The sequence below is a fragment of the Sceloporus occidentalis genome, unplaced genomic scaffold (assembly GCF_023333645.1).
Source record: "Sceloporus occidentalis isolate IW3139 unplaced genomic scaffold, rSceOcc1.0.p SCAF_11, whole genome shotgun sequence".
Lineage (NCBI taxonomy): Eukaryota > Metazoa > Chordata > Lepidosauria > Squamata > Phrynosomatidae > Sceloporus > Sceloporus occidentalis.
The window spans coordinates 20,774,106-20,801,077 of NW_028316991.1; the positions used below are offsets into that span (position 1 = coordinate 20,774,106).

Consider the following 26,972-nt stretch of genomic DNA (forward strand, 5'->3'; position numbering starts at 1 on the left):
GTCCTAACAGCTACACGGGACGCTATTCCGTCAGCCTAACCCCTCACATAGTAACAAAAGCGAAATCTTATTGGGTTTTTTTTTAAATAAAATTCTTTAAAAAAAAAAAAAAAAAAAAGCTTTTAGGTTTTAATCGAGAAGAAGCTGCATCGTCAGGAAGTCCACGGAAGGAATTTTCAGAAGCTTTACAAGAAAGAACAAGCAGCGCGCTTAAAAATAAAAAAAAATATATACATTTTTTGAATTATTTTAGCTGAAATTCCAACTTGTTTGAACAAATTCATGAAAAATGCTACCATGACCTTATTCTGAAATAGAACTTTCTATCTTTACAGTTATGGCCGCGTGGAGGTGGAAAGGACGACGGGCATTTGGACACATATGGATTTTATTAAATACCATAAAATACCATTACATTTAGGCCCCAAGGCCATGTTGCCCCCTATATATAATGGACTATAGGTGTCGTCAGTGGGTACCTGGTAGTGATCGGGTCAGGGAGACTCCAACACCCTCCAACCCTGTAAGAACAATAATGGGGGGCTCCTGCACCCCAGCGCTGCCAACACACCCCCTGAAGTTCAAAAGTTTGGGGTCATTTGGAAATGTTATTGTTTTTAAAAGAAAAACAAATTTTGTCCATGAAATGGATGAGAAACCCAGCGCAGACGGGGTTAATGTAGTAAATGATTATTTGTAGCTGGAAAGGGCTGATTTTTAATGGGATCTTTCCTTAGGCGTACAGAGGGACCCACAAACTATTAAGGGACGACGCATTTCAATCACCCCCACGACCACAAGCTGTGAAGAGGTCAGCCCTGGTATAAAGCGACGCACCCAATTCTTCTTTAGTCATTTATTGAGGGCCGCGCACTGATGTGCTTCACGAGTTATTTTTAATTTATTTATTTTTTTAACATTTTTTTTTCATAGATGCCTAGTTTGAGGAGTGTTTTGTCTAAGTGGAACAGCGAGCTTAAAATGTTCCATACACTGAACGGTATGGTGAATATTATAAGCTTGATAATAATAATAATAATGACCCCCCCCGGGGAACCCCGCTATATAGGATGATAGGCACACACTGAGCGGCCAGGGTGGCACAACACTGGCTGCCAGGAACCACGTGTAACTACACTGGCTACCAGCATGGTACAGCACTGACAACTCCAAGGTGTGATTGTGCGCTAAACTACCCCATAGGAAGCTTACAGCCCCCAACTACTCTGTGCATTACATGTTACATCCACAAAGACCTTTTCCTTGTTTTAAAGACGGTGTTCCATTTACTCGGCCGCACTTAACACTCCTGGGGGGAATGCATTAGAAATACGCATCGCATGGTACTGCGGAATGCCCAAACCCTTACGTAGAAACATCAAAGATTGAATCTGACGGGATATCAGACGCACCCGGCCCCGTCTAGTCGCCCGTTTTTCCTGCAGTAAAGACTCAGACCTTAATCAGTCGTTGGTCTCGCCTGTCCCGCGCATGTTTAAATCCCCTCACTGTATTAACCGCTAATATAGTTACTTCCTAGTGTGGATACAAGTGTCTAGTGGTTCCTCGGGGGAGTGGCAAAGGACATTGTAAATATATCTGCCCTTAATACGAAGCAGAGCATAGATCCAATTGTTAGGAGTCTGTCAATGGGGTCATCAGACCACCGTGACAGCCCACGACTCCCTAAGCATTTTAATTACGTGACTAACGCTCACACGGGATACTTGGCGGTGATAACCGTGCACGGCTGGCACAATACACTAATATCACCAAGCAGAATGCCCACTCGGCCTGTCTGTACCAAACACAGGCTGAACCGTGCTGGGTCTGCGGCACCCGTGAACCCCTCATTATTAAATCCCCAGATACAGCGAGAGGCGGCAATCGCGGATCCTGACCCAACAGTATTGGAGACTTGGGGAAAATCTATGAAAAAGATCCGGAAGTAAATGTTCTGTTAGCCGCATCCTGAAATACCACCTACCTCTTTCTGATCCAGCTGGAGAGAAGACTTGATGAGATCCCGCAGAGCCGTCAGCTGCTTCTTCTCTTCGTCTTGTGTTTGCTTTATCTGGAGGTTCACAGAGGTTTATTTTATAAATATATATTATGTGCCATCATATGCCCTCACTTTATAGAGACGCTTTTCACTTTCAGTCTTTCAAATATGGGAGGCATGAAACAGATTTAGATACAGGTGTTACCGCTAAGGTGGGCAGTGCAGCAATCAAACAGTTAAAATAAAACCACTGCTATGCAGGCAAATGGCATATATATATATATATATATATATATATATATATACACATACACACACACACACATATACATATAATATTTATGTCCATTAGCTCACTGGTACTTTGCAACCTGCATTACCAATTACTAGTTTACTCGGGAGTAACAGACAATTAACCCTTTCTATCGCTCGCTCTTTAAATTAATTAAAAAAAAACATTTTTAGGGGGTTGAGAATTGTAGAGCTACTGCAAAAGACGAGAAAGAGTCTACCGGTCGCCAAAAAAAAAAAAAAAGGATTTTCTTGGTAAATGGCGACTTACATTGTAAAGGTCCGCGGCCAGCTTCTCGATGTACTGCTTGAGTTTATCAGCTGTTTTCAAGCCGTCCTGGAAGAAACTGGAATGCAAAATGACCTTAAAGGGCCGTGTATAAAATATACATATATATACAGCAGGGGGGGGGGGGGGGCATGTTTTCCCGGGGCTGGGGATGATAAATGGCGATCATAGATATTCCACATAAACCTAAAGACTGGATAAAAACGACTAAATCTACGACTGACGTCCTCGCTCGCCCTCAAAGAGATCGGCGTCCATACGGCGGCAGAAGACATTCTCCTTCATGCCGTCCGATGCTGGACTTGCTACATTGTAGGGGATCCACATTAATATAAAGGACCATGTTTCCGATCGATAAACCCAGCATGTATTTTTAACATATTTTGGGGATAAAAATTGTTAAAGCCAATTTGGTCAGCACGGGCCCCACTCATACGAAATATAATAATAATAACACAATAAACAATGGGAAGGCCAAGATGGGGTGTATATATATCTATATCTATATATATATACGAGGTTACCCAGTGCTGAACATCGTATCAGTTCATGTGTGTGTATATATATATATCTATATATACACACGTACACAGAAATCATACATTCATTGGAAAAGTGTTACATTAAAAAGACCAAAAAAGGGACTTCTAATGGCGCGTTGTGGAGCGCTGTGGCGTTATTACACTTCCCGGGTATCCAGGGTCGATGGTAATTGTGTATGAAAACAGCTCTGAAAAGAGAAGCGCGCAGCAGGAATTATGATTTTTAATAAAGCGTATTTGGAAGAGGACGCTTTTTACCGGAGGGCTCGGAAAAGTTTTGTCGGCCGATCTGGCAGCGGAAGAAAAAAAAAAAAAAGCTTTCCGTGGAAGTCAGAAATATAACCACAAATCTCACGTAATATTGAAACGGTTGTCACAGCGACAGATTTTATAAGTATTCGAGGGAATGTCCGTTACAGATCCATCTGGTCGCCCGTTTTTTCCTGCTATAAAGACTCAGACCTTAATCAGTCGTCGGTCTTGTCTTCGGTTCAGGAGCCGTATGCCTGTCCCATGTATGTTTAAAATCCCTCCAGGGCCGGCCCGACAATGGAGCCGAGTGGGGCAAACGCTCCAGGCGGCACTTTTGGACGGGCGGCACTTTGCCGCCCCAAGCCCTTTTTTTTTTTTTTTTTTTTAAAGCGAAAGAGAGAGAAAGGGGCGCCGAGTGGTTTTCGCTTACCAAGCTGTCAGTACCCGCTCGGCGCCCCTCTCTCTCTCTCCTCTGCGGCGAGTCTTCCTGTTCGGTGAAGATTTCCGGCGCTCAGCATTACAAGCCGGCACCGAGACCGAACAGGTAGACTCGCCGCAGGACTGCTGAAAGGTAAGTACAAGGGGGGGGTAGATAAGGGGGGGGGGCGGCAGGGACGGAGGGAGAGGAAGGGTAGATAAGGTGGGGGGCGGCATTTTAAAATTCGCCCCAGGCGGCATTTTGCCTTGGGCCGGCCCTGAATCCCTCACAGTATTAACCTCTACATCTTCTGCTGGGAGGCTGTTCCATCTGTCTACCACCCTCTCAGCTTCATAAAGCAGCCTATATTACCTTGCAAGAATGCTATGTGGCTACGATCAGCTGGTATAAAACGCACACGCCAATAATAACATGGAAAGAGCACTTACTTGCACTGAGCGTGATAATACTTTATAAGATTTTGGAGGAGGTCTACGCCTTTTTTCGTCTTGATTTCATTAACTTTAATGAGATACTGCCAAAAAGAAATGGAAAAAAGAAGAAGCGTTGGTTTGTTGGTAATTATACAGTGTACGGGGTTTAGCGTTAATTGAATTTCCATGCGGATAGTTATTGGGCACCGATACAGAAACAATAGGATGATCCGTGAATCGTTTACGTTACGGGGAGACGGCCTCTAATCTGATTTATAAAGCTTATTATTAAAGCTGCTAAAAATCTGGATACATAAAGCAGCCCAAAGAGTCTCGAGTGTCCTTATCTTTAAAGAAATTGATTTGAAAAGGGGCGCTATATGATGTCATAGTTATGAGATCATAAGCCTGTGAGCCAGACCCTCGTTACCGAATGTATCGGTTTGTCTTAGCCTGTCGGTTCTAGTTCTGTCAGACCCTTTGAACGCAGGGACTGTAAGAAGCGCTGCGGGAATAGTTGGCGCTGTATAAATGATAATAATGATAATAACAAGGCTCTTTGTGTAATGATTATAGAGCGCGATGTTCTGTATACAGCCCCCCGGCTCGAAAATCACCGCTGCTGAAAATGTGGTATTCCATGCCGTTATTATTGGGGCGGCACAGAACATTGTGCAGCATGGAAGGGGTTAAGTCGACGTATGAGTTTGTGTCATTATTTTTACACACAACGTGCGCAGCTACTCACTTCACACATCTGCAGCTGGAACAGCCGGCGCTCTTTCTCCATCTCCTCCGCGATCTCCGCGCCCGTGATCTCCGTGCGGATCATCCCATGTTGCTTGGCGTGCTCTCGCTTTTCTTTCTCGATTTTTGTACTGAATAGGATAAAAAAAAAATAAAAAAAAAATTGCTCATTTCCATCCAAAGCGAGAAAAAGCTGCATCGCGCAATCGTCACAAGCGCCACCTCCCGGGACCCGCCGCAAGAACACAAAACAATCAATGATCTAAAGTGACCGCGTGAGCACCCAATGGAAGCAACGATTTACCGGACGGGGTTAAACTTAACTTGGAAATCCGCTACATCAATTTTGCCTCATTAATATTTTTTTTTTTCCCGGGAACACTTAACTGTCATATGAATCAGAAGCCAGGCACTGATAGGCTGTTGCCATATAAAAAGTTTAATCTGTTTTTATTTGATTAAACCTTTTAGAAGAAATAATGGAACGGCACCTTTAACAGGGTTAAGATCATTAAAGGGGATCAATGGCGCCCCTCTCCGCGCATGCCCATACGCATGAACATACGAGGCAACAGGAGACTTTGACCTATACATTGTGCTAAAAACGTGGGTCTGGGGATCGGCGATGATGCAAATTGCGTACGATTTAGAATTTATAGCAGTTTTGGCATTAACGAGGCTTACAATTTGGTCTCGTAATCCTTCCAGGCTTTATCAAACGGCTTCTTCAGGTCCTGCAGAAAGAGGCGACACGGAATGAATGCGGAAGCCGATCCTTTACGGACATTTATCCATTCCCGGGGTCTATCGGGAACTACCCCAAAACGCTCTGTCACTTACCCCTTTCACTCCTTTCAGATCCCCTTTCAGAAGAGAATCCAGGGTAAAGATGACATTGTGGCTTAAACCCTGAAGCTGTCGGGGAGGAAGGAAAACAAAATCGACATAAAAAGAACGTGAACGTACGTGGCCTGGCAGCTCCAGAACCTAGTGGGTTAAACATGCCCCTTACGCTTTCTCTTCCACCCATGGAAGGACCCTAGTCCGGAGAGCTTGCACTCAAATACAACGCAGCGAGACGGCTTATTACCATGGTTACTGCGCTGTGTTAAATAAGCGCGGGCGGCAGAGAATTCACCGGATTTGGGTGACTTACCAGGTTTTTCAGTAACGTCGACAGCTCCTTGGTGAGAGTGGAAAACTTCACAAAAGCCGTGCCCAGGTCGGGGTTATCGCGGCTGAGGAAATTGCTCCCGAATTTATCCAGCGCATGGGCGTAGTTCTCCTCGTTCTGCACGTGATCTGGAAAACAGAAAATAACGCCCCGCGCGTTATTATTCCGCCCCAAAGAAACCACGTCTCTGAAACAGGGTCATTTGTGTCATTTAGCCGTCAACAGAGACATGTAGTCAAGGTAATTAACATGTACCGGCGTGTGGTCACGTGACTGGCTTCGGTGTGTCTTCAGCCAATTACAAGGCAGCTTAAAACGTAATCACGTTTATGGATGAAAACATAGAAACGGGAAGAAAGTATTGGCCCCCGCGTCTGCTCAAAAAGGGGCCACTTTTGGCCTGTATTATATACATACATATTATATATATATCCAAGTCTCTTGGGGGCCTTAAAGTGCCCCCGTCCACACTTTTTCAGGGAAGGGTTTTTACCGTCACGTGACTAAAAGGACACCAAGTTCGTTGCCATAGCAACTGAAAACATCTTCCTTACTGCCTCTGCGTTATTTCCGTGAGATGAAACCGTCAGATAACACGATAAAGGGACAGATCTGCGCGTGTTCGCGTGCCGGAGAGCACAAAGGCTTCGTTAAATGTTACGGGGGGCCCTTATAACACCCGCCTGGGCTGTAACGTAAAGGCATCCACAGGAAGACGTGGAGTACATGCACCCGTTCCTCCTCCTCCGGGCTGATTTAAATGATGAATAAAGGCCGGAAATGTCCTGAAAATTATTATGATTCCATTTCATTTATTAACCGTCATGATGCTCTATGCACGTGCCCAAGAACCTAGCGTGACGGCGTGGAACATCATGGAGGACGTAGCCCCCGGACGTTCTCCTTCCCCACGCCGGGGGTCCTGCGCGATAACGCCATGTGGTGAAGAAGACGTGTGAACGGAAACCTTGAGTTTGCAATGAGGGATCGTGCAGGGATCAGACATTGTGGCACGACTCGCCACCCCCAAAAAATACTCGGCAACCACATTGTGCAACTTTTTTTTTTTTACATTTTTTTAATACATTATTCATACTAAATGTTGGATTATACGTCTAAAAGTGGAACCAGAAGAAAGCTCTATTTGTCCTTCAAATTAAAATAGGGGGGGGGGGTAACAGGAAATCCGAGTCTCTGGTCCTGGGTGATGCCTTCTATTGGGCCGATATAAGAGGCTTTAGGGGTCTCGGAGGTCCCTCGGATTTGTTTGTAGGCATCGGATTAATGATTAGAAGTTATGGCGAGTCACACTTTTCAGTTATAAAATATTTTTAGATCTGGTTTGCGCATCATTTTCACAGAAACCTAAAACCGAGCTTCGGAGAGCGATGGCGAGAGCCAATCATACTCTGATTAGAGAGTGGCGGATGCACAAGCAGTCCAGGTGGGCCAGATACCATCCATACGCTCAAATAAGGGCTACGGAACGACCGCCAGCAACGCACCCAGAGAGGTACATCGTGCCGCCAGCAACGCACCCAGAGAGGTACATCGTGCCGCCAGCAACGCACCCAGAGAGGTACATCGTGCCGCCAGCAACGCACCCAGAGAGGTACATCGTGCCGCCAGCAACGCACCCAGAGAGGTACATCGTGCCGCCAGCAACGCACCCAGAGAGGTACATCGTGCCGCCAGCAACGCACCCAGAGAGGTACATCGTGCCGCCAGCAACGCACCCAGAGAGGTACATCGTGCCGCCAGAGGTAGCAAACCATCGTCCCATCTCGCTTACAGACGTATAGACTGAAAGCCGTCATAAATACGTTAATTCATCCAGATCACGTTGGCTTTGTCCCTCGTAGGACTTCCAGTTAAAATAGTAGAAGAATTATAAACGTTCTGGATGGGGATCCTCTACTGACAATAGCTGCCGATTGCTGAAAAGACACTCAACAGGGTCAATTGGTGTTTCTCAACGACAACGCTGATGGAGTTTGGAATACAGGGTTGGATATACAGAGCAATTATGTCTCCGTATGACCATCTTATGGCCCAAATATCTGTGTGGGATGGTTGACGTTGAGTAATGGTCCCCGTCAGGGATGCCCACTGTCTCCACTCCTCTACATTCTGTCTATAGAGTCCTCCGCCATCATTATTAGGAATAATGTTCCTATCAAAGGCTTTATATCGGGCTCGGTAGAATCAAAGATCAATTTATACGCAGATGATGTCCTAATTAAAAACATCAATCCGGCTACATCTCTGTATCATGAGGGAAAATGAAAAGTATGGCGCAGTTTCAAATTTTAAAAAGAATATATAGTAAAAAACACATATAATGGGAATAAATATAGAGACTGCAAACAAGAGATTACCCAAAAGTATGAGGTTACCCGGGTCAAAAGAGAACTCATTTAGGAATCTGTATAATTAAGGGTATCTCTAGAATCATGGAGGTAAACTTCATGAAGCTGTTGAGGCAGACGAACCATCTATCGAAGGAGTGGAGACGGGGGGAGCTCTCCTGGTGGGGTGGGATTAATACCTTGAATGCGTACATTGTCCCAAAATGGCGCCACTAAATAGCTGGTTAGCGTTGATCCGATCGGGTTTTATACTTTTTATTTGGCAGGGTAAGAGACCTAGACTAAGTCAACAGATTATGGCGCAGAAACCAGCAAGCAGTGGTTTAGGGGCACCAAGGATTAAACTACTATATCTGGCAAATAAATTGGTGCGTGACCACAGACTCCAACCAGTCTCTGCCCAAACTGAGACTTCATCCAACACAGAACGAGAAGGAACACGAGGAATAGAACCTAGTTTGCTGCTTTTGCTTATAGGAGGGTCAAATAGAATTACAAAAACAATTGAAGAGAACATGATCTTAGAACAGACCCTCCAAAATTGGAACAAAAAAATATATATATATATATATCAATATACAGAACAAGTTACCCGATTTCTCCCCAGTCGATATACTAGAAGTAACCTGGAAGACTTAAATCTCAGGTCTTGAAAACAACGTGGAATTTCTCTGATTAAACAACTATTAAACGGAGACAGGCCGACGACCTTTCCCCAGACCCAACAAGAATAGGACCTCCCAAGTAAGGAGGTATTTAGATATCTCAGGATCAAACATTTTTTTTTTGACCCAATACACGGTTTCCTTGCCGAAAAAGTTAGCCAGAATTTAAAAACTTTTTTCAACGGAAAGAGTCGAAAAGCCGCTCTCTAAGGACATTAGGTTTCTTAGAGATCAGAATTCGACCGAGATAGCACACAATTTAAATCTACTTGAGACCCAATTGAAAGTCTCCCATAGATGGTATCTAGGTGCCTACTAGAATTGGCAAAATGTATCCAGCAAGTTCTTCGATGTGTTGGAGGAGCTATAAGGCCGCGGGTTCATATTTACATACGTGGTGGAGACGTGAAGACATGGTATGGTCCAGTGCCTTTAAGCTCATAGAGGATCCGACCGATATAAAATTAAACACCAGCCATACCCAAACTCTCCTAAAAATAGGAAATTTGGAAATTCCGGCAGGACTAAATTCAGGCCGTGGCGCTGACCTAATATTTTGATTAGCTAACTGAATATTGATATAAGATTGTCTCTTAGGCGACATCCTCCGCCCCGGGGGGGAATAAACACGTCTTAATCTTGTTTTCTTATTTATTTCATGTTGAATTTACTCTTCCGATTCGTCCTTTGCTATTACGTTGTTATACACAATGATATCTGAAGCGTTTTTTTGTATCACGTTATTTTTGTAACCATCATTCAAAGCTTTCAAATAAAGATTTAAAAAAAATTTTTTTTAAATAACTCAAATTTAATTAAATAGATTGTAAGCCCTTTTTTTTTTCCACAAATGAGCAGCACCCATGACTCTTAGCCATGCTACTGATGAAGATGATGGGAGTTGTAGTCAACAGAAGCAAGGGCGCCAGAAGAGCAAACGTCTGGCAACTTCTGGCCTTCCTGGGGCAGGTAAAGTCACGTGGCCCCCATTACACTCTCACACTAACACACAAACATGCTTAAGTGATGCTTTTTCAATTTATTTTTCTTTTTTTAATGCATTATTCATACTAAATGTTGCACTATACATCTAAAAGTGGTATTTCCCCCTGAAAATAAAATGATGTAGAATTCGTATGGGTTCAGTAAAAATGAAGAATGAGGAATCATGGATTAAAAAAAATATATTGTAAAAACAAAAAAGCTCTTGGCTTTTTTTTACTCAAACAAGGAATTAAATTCTAGTTTATTGTGGATTTATTAAAATATCTTCTATATTACAAAAAAAAACCAAAAAAACCCCATCTTCATATCTCACTTAAGGAGCATACAGGCTGCGCGCAGAGAGGAGCTTCACTGGAGAGGATTTTTTTGTAAGGTAAGTAACTAATAAGGAGTAACGGGGGGTAACGGGAAACCCGAATGAGGTACATCGTGCCGCCAGCAACGCACCCAGAGAGGTACATTGTGCCGCCAGCAACGCACCCAGAGAGGTACATCGTGCCGCCAGGAACGCACCCAGAGAGGTACATCGTGCCGCCAGCAACGCACCCAGAGAGGTACATCGTGCCGCCAGCAACGCACCCAGAGAGGTACATCGTGCCGCCAGCAACGCACCCAGAGAGGTACATCGTGCCGCCAGCAACGCACCCAGAGAGGTACATCGTGCCGCCAGCAACGCACCCAGAGAGGTACATCGTGCCGCCAGCAACGCACCCAGAGAGGTACATCTTGCCGCTAGCTATGATGATATATACAATAAATGTTTAAATTAATGTTGTTATTAGTGATGAATTCTACCGGCTCCCCTATTCCTCCCCGCTGTAACGGGAGCCCGGCAGGCCAGAGGGCCCCCTCGCCGGCACAGTTATACACTTCTCTAGGGAAAAAGGTCTCCCAAAGAACCACCAGTCATGGCACGACACAGCAGTCTCTTTATTGGGACCGGGCATGGTTTACACTTTACCGGGGGGGGGGGGGGGGGGGGAGCACAGCAGGAAACAGGAACAGATTAACAAACAACACAACGGAGCATCCGGACAATCTTCATGCCGCTGTTTGGCCACCAAGATAACTCCCGGCCCTTTTCCGCCAACACTCCCGCGCGGCTTCGGATTTTTTGCGCAGATGATGCGTTACGGCAGAGAAATCCAGTCAGACGTGTAACGCGTCTCCCCATCACGGGAATACCCCGCGTGCGGAGGCTTTTTTGGTTTTCTGATACTGTGCCAATTTAAAATACCCCCCTTTTCCAGAGTTTTTCTGTCATGAGGGGGGCAGCCTTTGTACAGATGGGGAAAGAGAAGACCCCACGCCATCTTGTGGTTTGGGAGTCTGGGCAGTCTTTCCCCTCATAGAAACGAGACGGCGTGTCCCCGGTACACTTTCTGGAAGCTCATAGAATCTCACCCCGTGCCCAGGGGCGCTTTGGGGGGACGTACGGTCTGAAACGCAGTCTGCCATCGAACAAAAGAACGGATCCGGCGATGCAGACAAAATGTGGGTGACCGCTAGGGGGCATTGTCATTAAAATGGAGATATTTGAGCTCCAGTACCTGAACCTTTTTTTCTTTTACAATGCCCATCATTAGGGTTAAAGCCCCCTTCAAAAGGGTCAGTGGGGTGCCAGGCGTGATGTGTGAACCCTTGCTCAGCCGCCAGGCACTGAGCAGCATAAATGTTAGTTTGAAATGGCAGTTGGGGAGAAAAAAAAAAAGAAAAAAAATTAACTGTCTCACTGCCATCAATACTGCGCGTGATGCCAGGAGTGGCAGTGAATGGGGGTAGTTCTGGGACCACCATTTTGGGGGTACCCGGCGTTCGCCCGATTCAGGTTCCATTCGCCTCATTTTAGGTGGAGGGGGAACCCCGGCACCAGCGTCAGATATCGGCTCACTATGCGAATCCGTAAGCGTGGCTTCGTCAGACCCAGAACATCACAGGCTTCCTCAGCACTAAAAACGTGCCATTTTATCAAACTTAGCCTCCATGGCCTACTCTGACCCCAATTCTCTCTAATTACCGGCCAACCCAAAACCTAAACATCCAAAATCAGCTAAAATCTATTAAAATGTATTTTCTCACTTTCTAGCCCACTCTGTTCCCATTTCCCACTAGCCACCCACCAACTAAAACCTTATTCAACCCCAACTAAAACGTAAAGTGTTTTATGGAACTTACTCCCTAAAGAAGACCTGAGCTGGCCCTGATAATGTATAATTCAATAAAATAAGGAGATTTGAATGAGATGCGGCCAGTAGTGCTCATCCTGCAGAGGAACCTTATTGGGTTTAGATTTTATTATAGTATAGTGCAGTCATGGTGATAAAACACGACTCTCCTCCCAACTCTCCGTTCAGCGAATAAAGCCCAATGAAGCTGCTCTGTGGTGTACCGAGCCTCACATAAATAGCCCCAGCCTCACGGAGACAGAAGGATAAAGTGTTCGCAAACGGTTCGCAGAACTTCCCAGCCACCGTCTCGGAAGTCCGGACAGCAGCCATTACTGAAAATATAGACATGGACCAGGTTCATGCTTTACAGATAATCTCTGATGATTATCACCCGTGCACAACGGTCCTAATACACGCAAAACAAATGCCAGTTCCTTACATTCTAATGTAGGCTTCATGTAAGGGGTGCAAAAAATTCGAAAAAACAGCATGTCGGTGCCATCTTAGCCCCCCCCCCCCCCACAGCTTGCTTGTGTCTCCCTCCCTACGTGCAGGCTAATCCTGCATGCTGGAAATGGATGTGATGTCACTTCCTGCATGCTGGAAATGGATGTGATGTCACTTCCCGCACGCTGGAAATGGATGTGAGGTCACTTCCTGCATGCTGGATCAGACATCAGACCGATCAGATGATCAGGTGTTGCCCGCAGCTTTTAAAGGAGCGGTCACAAGGGCTCCCCAGGCCCCCCCTAGAATGGAGGGCCTGGACCCAGTTGCGGCCATGATTGTTTCGGCCCTGTTTTAGGTAGAAAGATGTCAGCACAATGTCCAGACTGCGTGTTTCATATTTTAGACACCAGCGTACCTCTATCTATATGTAAAGTAGTATATAACGCCGTACTGGCAGGGCTTCTCTCACTAAACCAGCAACTGATCTAACCCCAAGACCAGGACTGGTGTTCAGTGCGGATCTCTGATGGTTTATGCAAAATATGAACCAACCTGCAATCCCTATTAACCCCATTCTGACACAATATCTAGAACAAGGGCCTTCCTATACGCCCCAATGATCTTTCACAGTCAAGCAGCCAGCAATATGAGGGATAATTTAACAGAACGCAGTAACGGACCCCACTGGCGCCTTATTAACCACGATACGATGGAAATAAGTATATACTAGACTGAGCTTCCACACTACGGATCCTGCATTCTGAAGTTCTGGGTCTGTCAAACCTTCGTGACCTTTATTTCATTCCTTCTGACCCCCGAGGTCTATGGAAGATGTTTCTAATGTCCCGTTCGTCACTACAGATTAATAATCTCCTTGTGGTTATGATTGTTAGAGTTAGGATTATTTTTGGTGTTTTCGTACTGTTTTTATGGGTTTGTATCTTGAATTGAGTCGTCCGCACGCTGCTTACCTTGCCCTGAATTATAAATTGCTTTCACAGATTTCTTCACTTTCTGTAGCGCGGTCCGATCTTGATCCAAGGCCTGGAGAAGAAAATAAAAAGGTATAAATATACAAGAAAATAATGCTAACCACATTCCTACAGCACAGACAGCCGGTCAGAAATCCCCTGTGTGTGTGGATCCCCCCGAGAGACCCGCTGGGGGTGAGGAAAGGGTTAAATGCATTTGGCCATTCTCAAAAGGGGCAACCTGAAAATGTAAAGGGCCCACGCCGCTATCGTATGGATTAAAGTGCATGTGATGGCTGAAGTGCCCCTTTAATGAATATTTAATTTAAAATTAGCATTTTATAGTATAATTAATAAAAAATGTATGGAACCCACACAGAAAACGCACATCATTTGTTAAAAACAGTTTTTAGGTCGGAGGGGGCAGCCGAGGTTAATGAAGAGAAGAGCCGACAGCGGGAAACGGCTGCAGCATTTAGTCGATCATTACAAACAGCGGCGTTAAAGAAAAACATCGGCTTCGCGCGAACGGGGCGAGAGGAAAGCCACCCCGTAATGAACGCTTTTCACAGGGCCGCCTCGCTTAACGTAATAAGTGCATTAATAGCAACAATCACCGCTAAAGACACCGGCGCGGGGCAAACCGCTATAACAGCAACATTACAGAGGCGGGGGGGCACGCGGCAGAGAGCACCGCCACGGACACCGCCGGATAACACGGAGACGGAGACGGAGACATGTATACCGGGTCTACAGCACCATAGCAGTCACTAAAGGATCCCCCATATCATGTGGAGGAAAAGAGAGAGGAGACGGAAAGAGTTAAACAGCCAGAGTAACAAAGTAATCTGAAACATATAAATGTATGAGTATTATATATACGTATATACATTATATCCATGTATACACATTATATCTCTGTATATACACCTCTATGTCTACAGTACGCGTACCTCTGTCTATAGCATGCTTACCTCTATGTCTATAGTATGCTTACCTCTATGTCTATCGCACGCTTACCTCTATGTCTATAGCATGCTTACCTCTATGTCGATAATATGTGACTGCGTACCTCTATTTCTATAGCGCGCGGACCTCTGTCTGTGATGTGTTAATGAATCGGATCACTGACATGGATAGTTATGGGAATGGGTAGCGCCATCATATTCCGTAGCGCTGGGTAACGTCCACTATAAATGAATACTGTTTAAAGAGATACAAGGGATCAGGGTGCCGAGCATCAAATATTTTGAGATTTTTGTTGCTTTAAAATGTTTTACAGACTTTGAATAATTATTTGTGGGATATTTCAGGCAGTTTTAGGCATTCAGAGGCTCTGGGAATGATGCTTCTTTTAGTTATAAAGGTACAGTGTTCGGTGGAACAGAAGCTTTAATATGATTTGCGTGGCCAGAGAGACTTCACATCTCCCACGACAAAGGTGGCGCAAACCGATTCACCAAACTAAATCCTTTATTAGACAATGAAGGTTTATTATATATAACATACGGACCGTTCATAGAACATTCTATACCAAAAACTGCTAAAATAAATACACGGGACAATCAGGGCCGCGCGATTCTAAGTGTAACGAGCCCCGGGAAGCGGTTGTGTTTATATTTGGCTCGGTTTCCAGGCTAAGACAGATTGCGATGCTTTTCGCATCCAATTTCCAAACATATTGTTGGTGGCGCTTATTAAACGGCCGTCTGACAACAAATCCAGAACGCAGGCGACGCATTCCGCTCCGCGCGATACTCCGGCTTTCTGTGCACGCGACACACACAAACCACACACACAACACACACACAACGCCCACGTCTGCACAGAGCCACCGCCACAGAAGGGTTAATTCAGCAAACCGGCGTTAAACAGGTAAATGTGACGCGGTCCTCCGGGTCCTCCTTACAGGAGAAACTCACTGAATCTTCTCAACGGAGAAAAGAGCTGAAATCTATAGATAAATTATACGCATACATATTACATATATATATATAAAAAACACACTCGATGGCATTAGTGAAAGCGGAGAAGGAGGCATAACGAGAGACAGAAGATGATGATAATTGTAACGTTATCCGTGTCGGCAGCCGGGCCGGCGTTGCACAGATCACCCGGCGCAGCGTCTTGTTTTTTTTTTTTTCTATACGTCTCTCCAGTTACACGTTAATGTATTCTGTGGTGCTGAGAGCGAAGCGTTTCCATGGTAACTGAAGGCTGCCCCCTGCACCAAACAAACGTCCGTTAGAAAGCCCCTGGGCTGAGCGCACAGACGTCGCGGTGAATCTACCAGCGCGAGTAACGAGCTCACCGGTGAAACCATCATGAAAAAGGGGCCGGGGATTCAGCCATCATAAACCACATATCTACCCCCCACAAGCAAACGGTTTCACTGCTTTATATAGCGCTATCCTATTCCGCAGTGCTGTACCATAAATAATCAAATACAAATACCTATCTGCAAAAGGTGCAAGAATCTGAACCAGACCCCCCTCCCCCACACTGCTGAAAACAAATCTATATGAACCGACCCCTCGACCGCTGTGAAAAAGATCCGCTCACCACTATCACTATGTACCGCAGCGAGTCCGCCTGCCGCTAAACGAGCGGACAGAGAGACGGATCCGGACAGACCATCATATCGTCAGCACAAAGCTTTGCAGGGCTGGTGAAAAAAGATAATCGCTGTTATAAGTGATCGAAGCGCAGGATTTGGGGGGCTAAGAGGCTTTCACTGAACGGGGGGCATCAGGTCCGAGGAGGAGGGACTCCCTTTAGACACATTAACTATGGAGGGACTGTTGTGTCGTCACAGCATTCATAGTCACTTCTGCCGGCTGCTTTAAGGGAGAGTACTGGGTTATTACATCAGAGGCGGGAGAGTACTGGGTTATGACATCAGAGGCGGGAGAGTACTGGGTTATGACATCAGAGGCGGGAGAGTACTGGGTTATGACATCAGAGGCGGGAGAGTACTGGGTTATGACATCAGAGGCAAGACTGTCTGGGTTATTACATCAGAGGTGGGAGAGTACTGGGTTATTACATCAGAGGCAAGACTGTCTGGGTCTTGCAAACGCCGGCCGCTGAACTCTCTCTAAAAATAATTGTGCCCGTATGGTAGTTTTTCGAATGATTTTAATGCCGCTGATGATGCAAACGCGTTCTCGCAAACAGTCTGCATGCAGTCTACAACACAAATGATCCTTTATCCAGTCCACTAAATTACATTCATTACGTGAACATTATCGCTCGGTCCTAATCACCCCGCCGGACACTATGACTAATAAAAGTCTACGGAGAAACGGACTTCATTAGCATTACCATAAAGCATCAGCTCAGTGTGGTGTTTTGAGCCGGGAAACAGCACGTACGTGCGCGCGTGTGTGTGTGTGTGTGGTATATTACTGTATACAACATTGGGGGGTAATTACTGTACACAATGCTGGGGTTAATGGTCATGGAGATTTTTCCAAGCGCCGTCACCTTTAATTTCTAAACCCAGTTATTTGGTTAAGTTTGCATATATATATATATATATATATATATGTATTGGAGTCTAAAATAAAGAATTCCACATTTTTATTTGATAGAGAAGTCAGTGGAGAACGAAGATCATTCGGCAGCCTGGCGTGTAACTGTGGCATGCATGTGTCGCGGAATGAATTGCGATGTGATGTCGTGGAGAACGAAGATCATTCGGCAGCCCGGCGTGTAACTGTGGCATGCATGTGTCGCGGAATGAATTGTGATGTAATGTGGTGGAGAATGAAGATCATTTGGCAGCCCGGCGTGTAAGGGTGGCATGCATGTGTCGCGGAATGAATTGTGATGTGATGTCGGTGGAGAATGAAGATCATTCGGCAGCCTGGCCTGTAAGCATGGCATGCATATGTCGCGGAATGAATTGCGATGTGATGTCGTGGAGAACGAAGATCATTCGGCAGCCCGGCGTGTAAGCGTGGCATGCATGTGTCGCGGAATGAATTGTGATGTAATGTGGTGGAGAATGAAGATCATTCGGCAGCCCGGCGTGTAAGGGTGGCATGCATGTGTCGCGGAATGAATTGTGATGTGATGTCGGTGGAGAATGAAGATCATTCGGCAGCCTGGCCTGTAAGCATGGCATGCATATGTCGCGGAATGAATTGTGATGTGATGTCGTGGAGAACGAAGATCATTCGGCAGCCCGGCGTGTAAGCGTGGCATGCATGTGTGGCGGAATTAATTGTGATGTGATGTCGGTGGAGAATGAAGATCATTCGGCAGCCCGGCCTGTAAGCGTGGCATGCATGCTCTGCGGAATAAAGTGTGATGTGATGTAGCTGCCATCAGCGAGAAATGTCAGGCTGCCAAGATGAGACAGTTATATCTTGTGATGTTCAGCTGCAGAGGCTGCCTGACATCTCTTTATTCCCGTTCCTTCAGGAGAGTTGGCAGGTGTACGTCGCTCGCATATAATCATCTGTTTGTTAAACTAAACCCACAATTTGCTAGAAAGACAGAGCGCTCGTTAAGATCTCTGCTCACCGCAGAATAGTGAAATCACTCGTCGCCGCATGTCTAAACATACCTTCCCATCGCTACGCCGAAGGAACAAGCCAATGAGTGCTGGATTAGGGGCTGCGTAGCATTTCCTTATAACGATGTGACATGTAACGTAGATTGTAAGCTCTATGGGGCAGAAACCTCCTTTACTAATGCATTCATACCTACTGCACCCCAGTAAAAAGGTCTGTACCTACGGTACTTATTGTATCCCCCCTTTTATTACCTGTAAGAAATCTATCTTTGTATTAGTTACTACGCACGAGTGAAACACGAGCGCACAGAACGTCAGAGGCTTAGAAGGAATGGAAGGTATATAAGTGGAACAGCCTCCCAGCAGAAGTGGTAGAGGCTAAATCAGCGAGGGGATTTAAACAGGCATGGGATAGGCATTTGGCTCCTGAATCTAAGACAGGAGTTTTAATCTTTACAGCAGGAGAAATGATCAGAGCGTGGAGGGATACGGCTGGGAGTGATAAGTGTCTGGTGATGTAAGACGCTGCAGCTGGTAGAGACTTTGTACCGGTACGGCCTGTCGGGTGAGCTCTCTATTCGCACCGAGTGATGATTTCTCAACCGTTTATAACCCATTCTTTAAGGATTTTTCCAAAACAGATAATAATTGCGTATCCGATCTTGCTGAAACGTTGTGTGCTGGAGACTAAGGCACAGAAGAGGTTAAAAGACCCCCCTCTGGATGGGGCAGGGCCGATGCGGGAGATTCTGAAGATCTCCCGGAATACGCGTTATTTGCCGGGGGTATCGTGTATTTAACATACTTCAAAAACGTAATTCTAGACAATATGTATTAATTACACCCTCCGTCCAAACCGCAAATCCTAACACGTAACCTCATCGGCGGCGCAGCGGAGTGACCTTGTGTGCGGGCCGCAGACGTGAGCTCGGCAAGCTGACAACGCCGAGCCCGCTTCCCGGCAGCTAGAGGAAGCGTCCGCGGACCCGCAGATAATCCCGCTCCACGGAGAAAGGGAGATCGGGGACAGGCTGCCAAAACACATCAACTGAAGTGGAAGCGGCTTTGTGCGGAGAGTCGGCTTCCGCAGACCTTGAAAAGTACTTGTGAGAGCGCTCTGCGGAGAAGCATTATCCACATTATCCACTATTCATAAAGCGCAATCACCGGGGGCGTATTCACTAAATGGAGAGTTGGCGGTTCAATGCAGTTACTTAATTTTTCCAATATGATGGGCCAACCCGGAACAAAGGGCTGAGCTGGCCCTGCATATTATATAAGTTGGGAGGGGAGACTTGGAAGAATTTCCCTGATTTAACTATACATTATACAGGGCCGGCCAAGCGTTTTTCCCTACAGCAGAAGTTCGCTGGGGCTGGATCATTCCTAATGAACGGTGAAGTCATGGGACGAGGACACAGCTCTCCTTTTAGTAAATAAACCCCCAGTGCGTCTGGATCAGATTTCATGTGCTGGAAAATAACCAGACGATATGAATATCGGAACGGGCGCACAGGGGCCAAAGCACGAGATCCAGAAAGAGAGCGTTGCAGTGTGAGAGAATGAAGGAAGGGAGCGCTGTGGCGCAAGAGAAGGAAGGGAGTGCTGCGGCGCAAGAGAAGGAAGGGAGTGCTGCGGCGCAAGAGAATGAAGGGAGCGCTGCGGCGCAAGAGAATGAAGGGAGCGCTGCGGCGCAAGAGAATGAAGGGAGCGCTGCGGCGCAAGAGAATGAAGGGAGCGCTGTGACGTGAGAGAATGAAGGGAGCGCAGCCGGTGGCTCGTAGGCACACGCTCACCCGTTTGTACCGGGTATTGTGTGCACTCAGAAGAAGCGCACACTATGGAATCTGTTTGCTTACAAGCGACAGCCGCGGTTTATTCTCCAGGCATGTTCTAAACCGTCCCGAGGAGAACTGGAACGAGCCCCGCAGCGAGATGTATCGTTTCTTCGCCCCCGCAGGGGGGACAACAAGAGCTTTTCGTGAGAACAAAAACTATTCTGAAAACCCTGCAGCTTTATTTACCGCAGTAAACAGACACAGAACTCGCTCCGGTAGCAGCAAGGAGGACAACAAAAAAGGAAAGAAGCAGGGATCCGGAGCAGGCGACCCGCGGATTCTCAGACTCGGCACTTTTAGGTTTATTGTTTGTACTTTTTCAAGAAGCTCTTTACTGGGTGGCGTTTCAATAGAAACAGAAAAAAAATCTGCAGGTTTCCGTGGCGAGGGAACTTAAAACAGAAATACTCTGCGGGTTCAGGGGTGAAATTAAAGCCAGATGTGCCAAAAGTGCAGAGACATTTCTCATATCGGTGCAACGAGAGAGCCGGGCTGGGATCTGCCTACGCAAGACCACAAAACCAATTGCTTGCAGTAAATGTGCTTTCTGCCGGATGTGTACAAAATACGTAGTACGTACAGTTGCCGTATACCCTGCGGCAGCTCTCGATGACGGGCAACTGACCTGTATGCAGTCCCATATCCTCTCATTAAAGCTGCTGTCCTGCATTCTATGCTGAATTTAACACTTTCACAACTAGAAGCGCCATTCTTTGCACTGCTGAGCACAATTCTTAATAATAATAATAATAATAATAATAAATTATTTAATCAAGTAAAAAAAAAAAAAGAGCGATATTTGGAGCGGCTGTCAGAAAGAAACATTCCATGCAAACCACGGAAATTGTGGTAAATGTAGCGCTCGGCGTATATTATAAGACAGGGCGGTCCTGGCGCTGCATGCCGTTAGTTGCCATAGTTACCGTATTTGCTCGCGCATGTGCTGTATTGTCACTACCTGAGCTGGCCAGGCCAAGACTTCCAGCGGCCAATCTAAGCTCTGAAGCTCCAGCTTCCCGCTAAAGGTAAGCATTTCTTCATTCAGGTCAAATAACTCCCGTTAAGGTACATTCATTCGCATTCTTCATTGGCGAGACGGTCCGGTACATTAAACCGTCCCTTTAATTCTCATCTAGAAGTCCCTGCGGAGGTATTCCCCCGAGTAGCTGACAGCGCTGAGCAGGCAGGCATTACTTCTCCCCGATATAAAAGGGAAAACAGGCAGATATTTATGGCTTCTCCTTTATCTTTGTTAATGAAGCACATAAATTACTGGGGGAGATTATTGCAGAGCGCGGCAATATCCCCGATTACTTTCACTGCTACGGCTTCACGCCCCGCGGGGATCTTTGCAATCTTCACATAACTAGCAATTTTCAGATCTGTAGAAACACATAATTTTCACCCAATGTGAATGTATATTTTTTTTGTTTCAACAAACCCTCCCACTGCGTCTACAAAAAAAAAAAAAGTGTTTCTATTTAAGCCCAGAAACACAACTAATGATCAATAAACAAAGCGCTGCTCTTAAACTACATGCTGATCCATTTACACAAAGCATTAAAAGGGACAACCCAGCCCTCATAGGCACTTTATTCATTAACGTGAAAATATATATTTTTTCTGCATTAAGATCCTCTCCGTGCGTTCGTTCACTTTCCTCACCCACCGGGTATTTGCACGCCGGCCAGATCCAGGGCTGCATCTTACGGGTCCCCATGGGCACGTGCAGAAAACTCTCCCACTAAATGCGATCAGAATGCTTCCCTGACAGTGATTGGCAGCCAAAACTGTTATGAATCAAGGGAATTTCGTTAGCAGCACCTTAATTCCTATGGAAGCAGTAAGAGTGCACTTAGTTTTTTACACATGGCTTCTCCATTTTGGCTTTATTTTTGTTGAATAAATCAGGACACTGTGTAATATGTCATGTGTTGCTGTTCATCTGAGGTTGTATTTACCTAATCTTTAGATCTGCCAAGGAACAGATGATCAAGTCCCATCAATCATTAGACTTATAGTAGAACATTCCTGGAAAATCCATGAAGACCAACTCTCCAACCAAATAACTCTTCCGTTCCATCAGTGGTTCCGTAACCAAGTAGTCAGAAAACGGCATGTTCATACAGGAGGTACGCACCATTCCACTTGTTCAACATTGTTATATATCATGTTACGCAGTTTTCTAGGTCTGGGTAAAAGAAACGAACGTCCTCCAGGGCAAAACGAGAGACATCTCACCTGTGGTTATCTCTTCCCGGTTAAACATTTTCTAGGTGAAGAAGTATGGCACCTGCCCGGGAAGAACTAGTGCCCAATGTAACCTTCCATAAATGATTAGATCGGAGCTCGGGGTCCGCAGGTGTAGCTCTTATGAGAGCGTCCAGAGGTCTGGCGTGAAACACCATCTATCAAACACGAGCACGGCAGAGACGGAAGCAAATAGGAGCCTCGATAAGAGCTGGAGTTAAATAAAGCCGCGAGGGATTTTATGTAGACTTTTATATGACTTTAAACCATCAGGTTAAATTTAGAAATTGTTGCCTGGTGGCTTCTGCGAGCACGGCCTCCCCGACCCACCGCAAAAACACCATCTACGCTCCAAAAATAACACCCTATCTACGGGAAGCAGGAACACGCTTACCAAGCACATTAAAGACATCCACGGTCATTATTTCACCTCGGGCCGTTACACAACGCGTTTAATGACATCATCAAAGGCTCCGGGTTAAGACGTCAACGCACGGAATCTATAGGTCTATACATATAACTCTCACGTACACAAACACTTTTGCATCTGAAGAAGCATGGCAGGGTGCTGGGTTGTATAGACGCCTTACAGATCTCCGGTCAGATCTCACCTAGAGTATTGGAGGAAGTTCTGGAGACCCCCATCTTTAGAAGGATATCGACACAGTGGAAAGAGTCAGAGGTTTAGATGTAATATAAAGTTCTAGTTTACTGAGAGAGTAGTAGATAAATGGAACAGTCTCCCAGAGGGGGAGGATACTACACTGAGGGAATTTAATCATGCATGGGACGGGCATGAAGCTATCCTCACTATGGGCCCAGACTAAGGACGGATAAGGGTTTGAATCCCTTACATCAGGAATGACGGGCAGACGCTTTCTATGTGTTTATGGCACCTACCGCCCGATAAAGTTACACAGGAAGTTACTTCATGACATCAGCAAAAAGGAAGCAGTAATCACACCTCCTGCCTGTTAACTGTACGCAGGATGGGGGCAGCCACACGGCGGAAGAATGAAACACATTTGCTGCCTGCTACTCCTGGAAGGCCGATGGGGCCACAGCGCTATGGCGGCTGGGAGGAGGAGGCATTTAACAGGTTAACCCGTGCAGCCAATTAAATCCCATTCGGAACTATTTAAAACACGACTAGTTTGGAAAGTCATTTAATCTTCAAGGACCAACACAACGGGTACACCGGCCCCCATAATGACCCAGGACTGATTTAGGGGCCCAGGCAGTTACAGTGTTTGAGACTCAGTTCTCTATAAGGAGAGAAGAGCTTTCCATCCTAACGTGAGGATGCCTTCTCTGTCTCGCTTTATGGCGCTGTGTAAAGCGCATTCCGCATGACATCAGACAGCTTCCTGTAACTCGGAGACTTTCTCGGTTTCATCATCATTATGTAAAGCAGCAGAACATCTCATGTGCAACACGCAGAGGGACCATGAAAAAAAATGAATTACCGTATATTCCCACGTAATAGCCTCTCTACCACTTCTGCTGGGTGGCTGTTCCACTTATCTATCACAATGTAATAAATAAATCCCACAAAAGCCATATTTTGAAGCAGGATGAACTATTTAAGGTATATAAGGGTGAGAAACTGCATGCACACAACGGCCTCCCAGATTAATAGGGAAAGGGGCAAACGTATACGGGGGGCTTCCCATTTAAAGGGGCTTCATGCTATCATAGGCATTTAGGTGTATATGACGGCTGGAGTGCCCCTTTAATGGTTGGCCCTCTCCCCCTGCATTGCATGAGCCCACAACTCACGGGGGCAGCACAGGGTATACCCAGGGGAGAGGGGCAGAAACCGCAGGATTTATCTTCACATCCGACATGACACTTCTGCTTTTTGCATAAGAAAAAACGTAACGCTGTATTCACTTACAGGCCATGCTGCAACGATGTCACCGCACCGGTACTCAGAGGGTTAACGCTTTAAAAGGGAATGGAGAAAGGTACCGTATATGCTGACATATAAGAGCAAATGCTCTGAAAAATATCCCTCGTCTTTAGAGGTCATCTTCTTATCAGACCTCAAATAGAGGTCTGACTACAAGACTAAGATGCAGATCCCACGCAGCGCTGCAAGGGGACCCGGACCCTCCTCTTCGGCAGCCGGACACACAGGAGCTGAAAAGCAGTCAGGCCTTCTGCCAGGCAGCGACTTAATATACTTGAGGGGGCAGAGTGAGTGTAACCCTGGGGTTGTTCTCCGGGGTATCAGTGTTGGTAATGGGGTAAGTCCGCTATTGCTGGTTGAGACAGCTGCACAAACTGGGCATCCATTGCGGAGGGAAGTGAAGGTTAACCTCTGGAGGGAGAGAACAGGGAGGAAAACTGAGGTCTTGCGCCCAGATCCTGTGGATGGAGCCATAAGTCGGGGTTCAACGAACCCCAGGTTGCCATGACAACCAACAACACCTTCCCAGCACCTAGGGTAATAGGGATCGCTGTCACCACTGGTATGACTGGGTTCCCCAAACATCAGCACCGCCCAACCCTTCCTCGCCATGCCGCGCTCAGTCCCCGCAGGATGCGTGTTCCCATCTAATGTGTGTAAGAAGTATGTTACTGTCTGTGTGGGTGTGTTAGTATGTGGGTGGTAAGCATGTTAGTATGTTAATGTGTTGACATGTTACTGTGTGTGTTAGTATCTCACTGACCCTTGTGTGTTAGTATGTATGTGTGTAAGTATGCGTGTGTGTGTAAGCATGTTAACATGCGTGTGTTAATTATGATGTATGTTAAGTATGTTTGTTTGTGTGGAGGGATGACTCCCGCTTCACTATCTGTCTGATGGATGAATCTGGGTTTGGCGGATGCCAGGAGAACGTTACCTGCCGGAACGCATGGAGCCAGTTGAGGAGGAATAATGGTCTGGTTTTCAGGGTTTGTGCCCCTTAATTCTAGTGCAGGGTAATGTTAATGCTACAGGATGCAGAGACATTTTAGACAATTGCCCACTTCCAGCTTTGTGTAAACAGTTTGGGGAAGATCCTTTTCTATTCCAGCATGACTGCCCCGGCGCACAAAGCAAGCTCCACATGGTTGGGAGAGTTTGGGGTGGAAGAACTTGACCGGCCGCACAAAGCCCTGACCTCAACCCCATCGAACACCTTTGGACTGGAATGGAGATTGTGAGCCGGGCGTCTCGTCCAACATCAGCGCCTGACCTCACAGACGCTCTACTGGGTGAATGGGGAAAATTCCCACAGAAACACCGTTATATCTGCAAAGGGGACCAACTCCATATTAATGTCTGTGTATTTAGAATGCGATGTCCGACAATCTCATATAGGTGTGATGGTCAGGGGTCCACATACTTGCTCGTATAATGTAGGTACGAAAGTCTGGGGATTTTTAACACAAGTCCCAGGAGATAAAAAGAATGTCGGCGTGTTCTATATATAATATATATAGATATCTATGTGTGTGTTCTATATGTGTGTGTATCCCTTTACACATATATATACGAATAAGGGATGAATGCATTCTTTTGTTAATCTTCACCTGTAAGGGATGGAAGTTATTAGGAGAGAGCGGGCAGACGGCTGTTGTATGGCATAGGAATGGAAATCGCACGGAATGATTCGCGGGGAGAAGGAGATCTAAGGAGAGGGTTTTATTTTTAGGTTCGATTGCAGGATAAATACAGGCCCACTACATGAAAACGCAGACGTCCGAGGGATATATCGGGTCGGTGGGTGATGAGACCGTCCACGTGGCGCGGCTGTACGGGAACCTGTGGGTGAGCCCTGACGCGCATGCACACATACAGACACATTGGGGTCCAACCTTTCACAACGCTGACCCCTGGAATAAAATACTGTGACTGCTCCTTTACGGAAATGTCAAATTATTTTGCAAGTATTAACCCTTAACTGCCACCAGCATTTATTTGAGTCCTGCTTGAAGCAGCCAATCAGCAGCGGGGAAGCACTTCAGTGTAAATCAATGGGAGCACTATATACGCATGTCACATCTCCTGCACAGAAAGTATCGGGAGCGGGGGGCACAACTACATATGGGAGGGATCCATGCATTTGCAACGGGGACACCACAAAAATGTAAAGGGATCACGCAGCTATCACATGCACATAGCGGCTGGAATGTCCCTTTTACGCGGTCTCTTTGTATGTATCCTATCACGTGATGCATGTAATGAGAAATTGAAGCCGGCCGCTCCTCTGGCGCTGGAAGGGTTAGACACGCCATTGCTATGTATGTAGGTCACTGCGGGGTAGAAGTGCCTTCTCATAGTTTCCTATTTCTGGAAATTTCCCCGTTCATTCTCCCACAGGCAGAAGAATTCTCATTCATTCAGCAAGCCGCATTTCCCCCCAAGGCGCTGACAGAATGCGACACCTTCGCCCGGCACGCAGCTCATCTGTCATTTTACATTTTAGACACATATATTATTTTACTCAGTATCACCAAAAAGCTGCTATTTACTCTTTCCCACCAAAACGTCGCCAGCCAGAGATAAAAGCCGGCTGACGAACCGTAATGTGTTGCCGGGCTGTAGACACCGGTTGCTCACCGTGGTTAATTGACCTTTTTATGTGTCAGGAAC

At 46.1% G+C, this 26,972-nt stretch overlaps 1 protein-coding gene across 5 annotated transcripts in view; it reads right to left on the reverse strand.

Annotated features, from left to right (window-relative positions):
- Window positions 1-26,972, reverse strand: part of LOC149305686 (arf-GAP with SH3 domain, ANK repeat and PH domain-containing protein 1-like) — a 55,125-nt gene that overhangs the window by 17,184 nt on the left and 10,969 nt on the right. For all 5 annotated transcript variants that reach the window (XM_089477610.1, XM_089477607.1, XM_089477606.1 and 2 more), the window contains exons 2-9: window positions 13,778-13,850; window positions 6,132-6,277; window positions 5,816-5,890; window positions 5,660-5,709; window positions 4,977-5,106; window positions 4,244-4,329; window positions 2,565-2,640; window positions 1,988-2,074 (exon numbers count right to left, since the gene is read on the reverse strand). In XM_089477610.1, coding sequence (XP_089333736.1) covers window positions 1,988-2,074; window positions 2,565-2,640; window positions 4,244-4,329; window positions 4,977-5,106; window positions 5,660-5,709; window positions 5,816-5,890; window positions 6,132-6,277; window positions 13,778-13,850 — 723 coding nt within the window. The remainder of the gene's footprint in view (window positions 1-1,987; window positions 2,075-2,564; window positions 2,641-4,243; window positions 4,330-4,976; window positions 5,107-5,659; window positions 5,710-5,815; window positions 5,891-6,131; window positions 6,278-13,777; window positions 13,851-26,972) is intronic.